Source organism: Tupaia chinensis, unplaced genomic scaffold (assembly GCF_000334495.1).
Source record: "Tupaia chinensis unplaced genomic scaffold, TupChi_1.0 Scaffold143814_1, whole genome shotgun sequence".
Classification (NCBI taxonomy): Eukaryota; Metazoa; Chordata; class Mammalia; order Scandentia; family Tupaiidae; genus Tupaia; species Tupaia belangeri.
In genome coordinates, this window is record NW_006203664.1 from 272,110 (window position 1) to 282,234 (window position 10,125).

The following is a 10,125-nucleotide window of genomic DNA, read 5'->3' on the forward strand; positions in this document are numbered from 1 at the left end:
CCCCCCCCCCCCCGCCCCCAGCTTAGCTTACCTTACCTCTGCAGGCTGACTGCATAACTTTTCTGAATTTAGGGAAAGGAAAGTAGGATCTATTTAGAAGTGGGGATCTGGGCTTGCCTGCACACCCCCTAGGTCATCTTGGGCAATCTCCATGTTGAGGAGCACTGTCTGGATGCCTAGTCCTCCCCAGTGACAGAGAGCTCCTCCAAGATCTCTTGGTGGCCCCAGCAGCCAGCAGAGTGGACATCAGTAATGCTCATGGAGAGAGGAAGGGGGACCAAGAGAAGGGGAGATGAAGGGGGCACTACACTGTATTAGAGGGCCTGGGCTTGGGTTGGCCTCTGCACCTTTGGGTCCCCATGGGGTGGACCAGTTGCTCACGGAGGCTGAGGGCTGGAGCGGGGCATTCTCTGGCTTTCCTCCCTGCCCTTCTTCTGCAGGCTGATGCTGGGCTTTATGGGGGTCACAGCCTTCCTGTCCATGTGGATCAGCAACACGGCCACCACTGCCATGATGGTGCCCATCGTGGAGGCCGTGCTGCGGCAGTTGGAGGCCACGAGTATGGCTGCTGAGAACGGGCTGGGGGCACTGGAACTGGTGGACAAGGGCAAGACCAGCGAGTTGCCAGGTGAGCCCCTCAGCAGGGTGCGGCTGGCACCGTGAGGGTGGCCTCCCCTTCTGTTGCCGACACCTGGGCCACCTCCTTATCCCTACCTATTTCCAGGAACCCTCCTTTCAACATGCATAGAGAAAAATAACTAGGAAATACTGTTTTCTTTAGTTTAGAAACGTATCATGAAAGCTCGATTCTTTAGCAGAGCTTAGAGCGAGGTCCCACCCTGTCCCCACCAGTCACCGAGGGTGCTACGTGTGTCCTGTGATTAGTCCCTGGGGCGTCTTCTGAGCACCTACAGGTGCCCCTCACCTCTCGCTCCTCCTGCTTGTGCTCAGGGGCGCCTCCTCCAAGCTCCTTGGGCAGGTCACATCTCTCCCTAGTCGTCCAGGTCTCAGGACTGCTGTCCCATGTTGGTTTCCCCACTAGGTGGCAAACAGATGGCATCTGCTTTGCTCTGCCTTGTTACCTACCCGATCCCCAGGCCCCACACAGGGGAGCTCGGGGCTCAGGGATGATTTCCTGACTGCCAGACCTGGGTGGGGTTCCGGGACTTCAGAGGTGACCAGGCACACTCCTGCCTCAGACCCCAACGTGGCCCAGTGGAAATAGTGAAAATAGGCCCCTGACACAACCGTCTGACTTGGAGGAAGCCACAGGAACACCTAAGTCAGACACTGGGGGAGTGGAGGGACGGGGCAGCCCTCACTAGGAGGAAAGGGCATTCGAGATGGATCTAAACACCCCCTAGAAGGAGGGGCAGCTGGAGCAACAGTAAGGAGGCAGGAGAGGGGGGCTTACATTGCTCGTCTGGATGGAGCATGAAGGGGTCATAGGGAAGCCAGGGGTAGTGATTGTGAGAAGATTGTGAGACCAGACTGTGACTTTGGGCTGGAGCCGAGGAGTCTATGTGGGGGATCAGCACAGCAGAGTCCTCCCTGCCTTGGCCCTGAGGCTCGCAGCAGAGTCAGGAGCTGGCGCTGGGTGGGCAGCCCCCACGAGCTGTTTAGCTAACAGCAGTGTCCCCACTACAGGGAACCAGGTGACTTTTGAAGGTCCTGCCAAGAGGCAGCAAGAGGATCGTGACCGGAAGAACATGTGCAAGGCCATGACCCTGTGCGTGTGCTATGCGGCCAGCATCGGGGGAACTGCCACCCTGACGGGGACCGGACCCAACGTGGTGCTCGTGGGCCAGATGCACGAGTAAGTCACCGGCCACACCTTTGGGGACAACAAAGTGGGTCCCAGGACTGGGGGATCTACCCATCTCTCCCTCTTCCTAGGGCTGGGGTCAGCCAGGTCTAGGAGCCTGGCAGGCACCTCTGCACCCACTCAGAAGCTCTCAGAGGAGACGGGGAGCACATGCCAGGGTTCCTGACGTCCAAGGTTGCTTCCTGCCCTGGGACGGAGCCCACCAGCAGGCATTGCTCACACCCACCCCAGCCTGCCCCACGTGCAGACCCGCGTGAGAGGGAAGCTGCTCCCGTGGCTGCTGCTTGCCTATGCAGCGTGGTTTTGACAGCAGGGCTCAGGATTCCAGCTCAGAGAGGAAATGGGAGTTGAACTCTGAGCTACATAGTCTAGATGCTGGAGTCTTTGGTTAAAACTTATAGAAAATAGGGACTGACAGGTGGCGTGGTGGTCAAGTGTGCTGGACTCCCACATGGCTGATTGCAGTTCAAGTCCCAGGCCTGGTGGCTTGCCTTCTCACTTTCCCTATCTAGCCAAATTAAAATAAATACATAAATAAAGTTCAACCAAAAAAACTCTTTAAAAAATAAAATGGGAGCCAGCAGGTGGCATGGTGGTTAAGACGCTGGACGCTCCCACCTGGCCAACCACAGTTCAAGTCCCAGACCTGGTAGGTTGCCTTCTCACTTTCCTTCTCTCTGTGCACCTGTCTTTCTCTGGTCAAATTAAAATAAATGAATGAATAGATAAAATTAAATAAGTAATTATTAAGAAAAAACTTGTATAAAATAGATATCCCTAAAAGACCCTCCAACTCAGCTCACCATCTTTGGTTGTTAATGGAGACGGCCCTATGATATCAGGGGTCTACGATGGTATAAAGGGTTGAGGCTGGGTTACTCATGGCCTCCCTATCTCATTCATGACAGCCCCCATAATGCCCTTGAGGTGACCTATCCCACTGTGAGGCCCCTGGTGAGCCATAGGGGTGGTTTAAAACTTCCAAGCCTTAGCTACAAAGGAACATAGCCACGAGGACCCCACTACTGTGCCTGGCCTTGTGCCGAGTAGGGCTGGGATCACAAAAAAGAGAGAAGCCAGGGCCTTGCCCATGCGGTGGCAGTTGCCGGGAGAGTTCCAGGCAGGTCCGGGAAATAAACACCTTAGCTGAGGAACATACAAATTATGGCGGGCAAGAACAGGAATAGGTGGTGCTCGCACACAGACAAGAACCCTGCACGGGGTGGGAGGGCTGCCGGGTGGGCACTGGGAGGAGGACAAGACAGGCCTGGAGCCCGGCTGGGCAGAAACGTGAGGTTCAACAACAGATTGTTTTGATCCCGGGAGTGTTTTCTGTAATGATATCCTTATAGTTCTCCCTCTGGAAAAAAGCAGCCTGTCTGGGCTGAGTGGGGGAGCTCCGTGTCTGTTTATACACCCTCAAACACCTGGGCCAGCCCCAGGGGCTAGCAGAGGACTGAGGATGAGGGGCGGGGCCTGTGGTGGAAGTGACCCTCCTCCAGTCCCCGGAAATGTGTTCCATTTCCACCTTGGGGAGCTTTCCAGATGTGCTTTCCTAAGGGGGTGCTACCTTGGTAGAAATCCAGAGGGTAAGATTCTGAAGCATCTGTGGATCTTCTCGAGTGGTCATACATGCAATCACATGCATGTGTGTACAAAGGTGCATTTTTCTAGAAGGATAGGTCATAACCTTCCTGAGATTCTCAGCAGAGTCTGCACCCGCAGAAGGGCCAGTCGCCATTTCTCAGCCTAATCTCGTGCTGGGGTAACTTGATTAAAGGGTGGTGCCTGGTAATGGACTTGGACTGGACCTCAGGGGGACGTGGCCCTCACATGGACTCCCCTCTCAGGGCCCAGCTGCGGCCCAGCTTCCGCCTCAGAGCCCAGCCCCGTCCCCACAGCTGGGCCTCCGGGTGCGGTGTGGACCAGTGTTTCTCCTTTCAGATTGTTCCCTGGCAGCAACGACCTCGTGAACTTCGCCTCGTGGTTTGCATTTGCCTTCCCCAACATGCTGATCATGCTGCTGCTCGCCTGGCTGTGGCTCCAGTGCTTTTACATGAGATTCAAGTAAGTTTGCGCCCTCGCAGAATAAGGATTCCGATTCTGTAACGCACCTGCAGAAAGCCCTCCAGGCTCATCTCCACTATCTTTGCTCGGGCCCAGACTGTCCTCCAGCCCGTTCCCCCTCTAGTCTGCCCTCCCGCCCGGACCACCTCAGGCTGTTCACGGCCTTTGCACATACTGTTCCCTTTTCCTGGAATGTTGTTTCCTGCCTTCCGACCTTCCCACCTACTCAGCCTTCACGGCCAGTTTGGTGCTGCCGCTTCCCCACCACCTTCCCCGACTTCCCCTACCTCCACTATGTCTTGAGAAAATTCCTGCTCGGTCTTTTGAGCTGCCCCTGGACATCTCTCCCTGGCTTTGAGCTTCTCCAGGGTCTCACTGACTCCTGCACCCAGCACAGCTCCTAGGTCCAGAGAGAAAGAGCAGGTGCACCACCAACATGCTCAAAGCAATGACAGACAAGCTTGTCCCCATGTGTCAATCTCACGCTGCTGGGCAAGCATCCACGTGGCCGAATGGGTCCATCGGGCCAGGTCATAGCAGACTTCCTGCTAACGCGCAAATCAATCCAAACCCAGACCTGGACAGATGTCCACAACGTTCCCAGCAGTGTGCAGGATCTGAAAAGCCGACCTTCCTCCTCCCAGCACTCAGGAAATTTCATCAGGAGTCACCTTTGACAGCAGCCAGACTTTGGACAGAAACCATGACCTGTGGTTGGCAAATACCTAAAATGTTGTTATTTAAAAAGGCACCAATTTCTCTGTGGCACAAAGGTGATCGTGTGGGGCTAGGATGGGAGATACCGAGTTGCGAGCAGAGAGCACACGCTCTGTGCCTCAGGGCATGAAAGCTCAAGCCCTGTGGCCATAAGGAGATTTCAGAGCTCAGGCAAAAGTGCCCGCGGAAACCTGGAATCCAATGAGGAAACTGAAACGTTTCTCTAAGGTGTCTTCTGCGGGAGGAACTGTTTCAAAACTACAGTTAAAAATTGCTATCCAGGGGGACCAGCAGTTGGCGTAGTGGCTATGTTGCTGGACTCCCATGACCGTGGTTTGAGTCCCAGACCTGGTGGCTTAAACTCATGCTGGGCGCATGTACGTGTGTACCCAAGATCCCGAGAGGAGAATGGAGGAGAATGGATTGTGGTGTGGCCATCCCCCCTGGGGGGTGATTTCCCACTTTCTGTCTCTCTGTCTCTCTCTGTCTTTCTGGTGAGCACGTGTCCAATAGCAAAAACCTCTCCAAAAAAAAAGAAAAAGAAAAAGAAAAAAGAAAATTGCTATATAGGGACCAGCAGGTGGTATAATGGTTACATTGCTAGACGCCCACATAGTTGACCATGGTTCAAGCCTCAGGCCCGGCAGCTTAAAACTAACGCTGGACGTATGTGCATGTGTGCCCAAGATCCTGCGAGGATAGTGGAGGAGAAGAGACTGCAGCGTGGCCATACCCCTGGGAGGTGATTTTCAACTTTCTGTCTCTCTGTCTCTTGGCAAGTGTATACACCCTATAGTAAAAATCTCTAAGAAAAGAAAAGAAACGGCCATATATACTCAAAACTGTCAAAATAATGATCAAAGCAATGGCATCATTCACACACTAGCCCACCCTGCCCTACATGCCAGCCCATCTGAAAGGAAGCTCCCGTGATTGCTCCTCAGGGGGCAGTGACTGTAACAGTGACTAGCATTTACTGAGTATGTGTTATGTGCTAGACACTAAGTTAAGCACTTTACACATAACTTAGTATCTCTTCATGACAGCCTGTGAGATGAGTACTATTATTACTTCAAAGTTTATTTATTTATTTTTTGGAGAGGTTTTTTTTTTTTTTTTCCTATAGGGTGCGTGTGCTCGCAGACAGACAGAGAGAGACAAGAGACAGAAAGCGAGAAATCACCCCCCAGGGGGAATGGCCATGCTGCAATCCCTTCTCCTCCATTCTCCTCTTGGGATCTTGGGCACACACGCACACGCACCCAGCGTGAGTTTAAGCCACCGGATCCAGGAAGCGAACCGCAGTTGACTACATGGGAGTCCAGTGACATAGCCATTACGCTAACTGCTGGTCCCTCAAAGTTAATTTTTTCCACAATCAAAAGACAGCGAGAGGTAGAGAGAGACAGCACCTTCAATAGGGTCCTGACGTCCTGGTCCACCCCCAGCCTTAGCCTGCCCCAGATGACGGCAAGTGCAGGGCCAGCGAACTCAGAAAGGGCTCTGGACTCGAAGCTAGAGCTTTCCTAGGTGGGTCAGTCTCTCGGTGTGGCATTTACTTTTATTTTTATTTTTATTTTTTTACTGCTGCACTATTCATCTCCTCCCATTATTATTCTCAATTTGCAGATAAGGCAACTAGGGCCGGGGTGGTAAATGGCCTCCACAGGATTATACAGCTCAGCGGACGTGGGACTAAGATTGAACCCATGCAGCTAGGCTTCATCTAGACTGTGTCCTCTGTTGGGGAGGCCAAAGACCACTAGCTTGCCTCCAGCCTCAGCATGACCAAGTGTCAGGAAACTACCTGTGGCCTGGGGGCTGCTCTCCAGCCCTAAGGCCAACTGAACAAGAAAAGGGAGCTGGCCTGGCACCAGGACCACATGCTAACCTCCTGTCTAGCTGGAGGTGGATGTCAGGCCCGGGGAACTCACAGTCAGGAACCAGCGTTGCAGTTCGCCCAACCGTTGCAGTTTGCTCCATCAGCTCTTCTCGACCAGCAGGGAGCCTGGAGAGCGGCCGCTGTATCAAGTCTTCCACAGTCTGCTTGTGGGGGTGATGCAGGGGTGCAGGGCTACTGCACTGTCCCCTCTTCCCTGACACGCAGCTCTAGCTCAGACATGGAAGTGACAGGCATGGGCAGTTCGAGGTGGCCTTGTTTTGGCTCCAGATCTGGAAGGTAGAGGACAGCTATTTACACTCAGTTTGAATGACAGGAACAGTGCTCTGGCCCAGGGCGCAACCTGGCACATACCAGGACCTGGTGATCCTGCCACCTCTGTGTCCTCCTCGACTACCTCACCTGAGGTCAGGGAGCACCTGCCACATGGTGCTCTCACTTGAGAGACCTTCTGGATGACTGTGGAGAGTGGAGATAACGTCAAAGTCTTGGCCTCAAGTCTAAGCCAGAAGAGCTGTACCTGCGAGATTATGGGCAGCTTCCTAGGCCACATCCATGTGAGGGAGCTACAGGCTCTTCCCCATGCTGCAATGGGACCACTGAGAGTTACATGGATGTTGGTGCTAGCTTATGCCCAACCATCCCACCTGGGCTCACCCCTGAAATAGGGCTGAGGAGTCTCTTGTACTCTTGCCATGGCCGAGGCCCTTGGGCACTCAAGCATCCCCTGCTCCTCCCCCACCCGACTCTCACCACTCCTCCCCACCCCCGCTTGACTTTGCAGCATATTCAGTCCGAGCTCACTGTGGTGCATGGTGGTGCATGGTGGTGAATGGTGGTGGAGCACGGTGGTGCATGGTGGTGCATGGTGGTGAATGGTGGTGGAGCACGGTGGTGCATGGTGGTGCACGGTGGTGAAGCTGTTCTGCTGCAGGACACTTTGGTCTGCACCCCAACCCTGGGCCCCCGCAGGTCAACTAGACCCATTTGCTTATATCTCATGCCAGCCCAGCGGTCACCATAGTAACCAGATGAAAATTAAGCTGGAGATGAGAGGGAAACTGCTTAGCATGAGACAGTTGGAAGGCTTGGTGCACCACTGTGGAGGACCAGCCTCAGACAATGTGGCCCCAGAATCTATAGTTGGGGGCATGTCACCAGCACCAGATATGGGCTTAGGCCCCTTATGGCCCCAGTCCTGGGCAGCTAGGATGATCAATGTCATCCCTTATCATGGAAACCCAAAGCCCCTGGCCAGAGTCTCTAGGTCCATGGAGCCAAGGGTACAAAGGAAGAGAAGTCCCTTCCTATGCCATAGCTGGTGATCCGGCAGGTGACTTTCAGGACACATAGCCTTGTCCCCTTGGCCATACTTGCTACCTCTTTTCCTGACCCCTGAGCAACCCAGGAGGCCATGTGTTCCCGTGCTCCAAAATGTGCCACGTCGCGGGCATCGTGATGCCCTCATCCAGCACACGGACCCTGCCCTCCTGCGAATTTTGTCGTAGGATCCTGGGAAGACTCTCACAAGAGAAGATCCTCTGGGGACAGTGCTCTTGGCCACCCCGTTCAGCCCAGCAGCTGGAACATGTGAATGGGATTCTCAGAAAATGCTTCTGTGCCTGCATAGATGCAACTCGCTTACAGCCCCATGGCTGGCGAGGGACAGTGTAATGTCTTTGTAGTATTCTGCTGTGCCACATTCAGGCTGCATCTGGCCAGCCCCCAAGCCACTAATCTGCCCTGCTGATCTCTCACTTTTGCTTTATCTAGTTTTAAAAAGTCCTGGGGCTGCGGGCTGGAAAGGCAGAACAATGAGAAGGCTACTTACGAGGTGCTGCAGGAGGAGTACAGGAAGCTGGGCCCCATCTCCTTCGCCGAGGTCAACGTCCTGATCTGCTTCCTGTTGCTAGTCGTCCTATGGTTCTCCCGCGACCCCGGCTTCATGCCTGGCTGGGTGTCCATCGCTTGGGAGGAGGGTGAGACAAAGTAAGCAGTTCATTCAGTAGAACCTTCCAGTAGTGCACTGGCAGCCACATGCTGCTGGTCTTGGCCATGAGGGATGTCCAGCACTGGCACTCACATGTGGCTGTTGCACTTCTCATTTGCTTTGGAGCTGGGCTCTGGAGAATGCTCTGTTGGTATCAAGATTATTCATTTTCTTCTTGCCAACCTTCATGATAAAACCAGTGAAGTGTTTCTATGGCACCCTTTTCTCCTCACATGACACCCCCTCCTCTTTGTATGTGCAGCAAATACATGACTGGGAAGGGTGGACAGAGGGATTCGTTGGGCCAGGAGTAGGGCTCACAGGGCTCTGGTTTCTAGATCTCTGCTCTTCCATCTTTCCTTTCTTATCTTTCTTCCTTTACGTGTATGCATTTATTTGTTCTATGGGCTAGAGAGACAGGCACTCTCAACAGGGTCTTCATGTTGCAGTTCTCCCCAGGCTCAGCCAGCCCGGATCACGCATGTACAGGCGTGTACCCAGAATCGCAGAATGCTGCATAACCACGTGCCACCAGCAGACCCTTTTTAATTTTTTTTCCTTTCTTTCTTCTTTTTTCTTCCCCCCTCTTAGTTTTTGCTATAGAGTGCATATGCTCACTGGAGAAAGACGAAGTGAGAATTCACTTCCCAGGGTGGTTGGCCATGCTGCAGTCCCTTTGCCGGTCTCCTTTTGGGATTTTGGGCATGCACACACAAGTGCCCAGGATGTTTTTCTTTTTCTTTCTTTCTTTTCTTGTTTTTTTTTTTAAAGAGGTTTTTGCCTTAGGGCACCTGTGCTTCCTGGGGAGAGAGACAGAGACAGAGACAGTGAGAGGGAAAATGAGAAATCACCCTCCACGAGGGATGGCTACACCATAGATCCTTCTCCTCTAGTCTCTGCCCAGGATATTGGGCATGCACGCACATGTGCCAGCGTGATTTGCAAGCTATCAGGTCCAGGACTCAAACCGTGGTCAGCCATGTGGGAGTCCAGTGATGTAACTGCTACACCATCTGCTGGCCTCTCCAGGCATGTTTTTCGAGCCACTGGGTCTGGGACTCAGACCACACAACTGGCCGTATGGGATCCAGCTGCCTTAACCTCTATGCTACTTACTGGCTCAAGCTGATCCCTTTTCTTACCTTCAGATCTGGGCAAGTTCTTTCTAAGACACACATCTTGGGGTCCAGAGGCTTCTGAGATACTTGGCAAAGGGTATATGTAGTTCCTTCTGGCTAAGAGATCAGAATGGAAGGAAGGTCGAGAAGTGTGTGGACCCCAGAATAGTCAGAAGATGTGGGTGAGGCGATGGCTACCTGTGTTGGCTATTCCATTTTGAAAGTGCTTAAGTTGGCACCGAAGTCTTGCAGTTACCCTGGTGAGCCCAGAATTCTAGACACTCTGGTTGAGAAGAGGTCATGGAGTCCAGCCAGGGAACAACACAGATTGCAGAAGAAAGGGCTGCTTGGGGTCACCTAAAATTGGTGATCAAGAATGTGGACATCTCAGGTTCGAGCTAGGATTCAGTCTATCACTCCATTCTTGATCTTGACTTCTGGGGGCTCCAGCATTCATACCCAGTTGAACCTCTTCCTATCTTCCTCCCTTCCTCCCTCTTTTCCTCCC

At 53.2% G+C, this 10,125-nt stretch overlaps 1 protein-coding gene across 2 annotated transcripts in view; it reads left to right on the forward strand.

The window, feature by feature from the left end:
* Positions 1–10,125, forward strand: part of SLC13A5 (solute carrier family 13 member 5) — a 34,722-nt gene that overhangs the window by 12,171 nt on the left and 12,426 nt on the right. For both annotated transcript variants that reach the window (XM_006165135.3, XM_027766982.1), the window contains exons 4-7: positions 441–628; positions 1,648–1,816; positions 3,770–3,892; positions 8,283–8,498. In XM_006165135.3, coding sequence (XP_006165197.1) covers positions 441–628; positions 1,648–1,816; positions 3,770–3,892; positions 8,283–8,498 — 696 coding nt within the window. The remainder of the gene's footprint in view (positions 1–440; positions 629–1,647; positions 1,817–3,769; positions 3,893–8,282; positions 8,499–10,125) is intronic.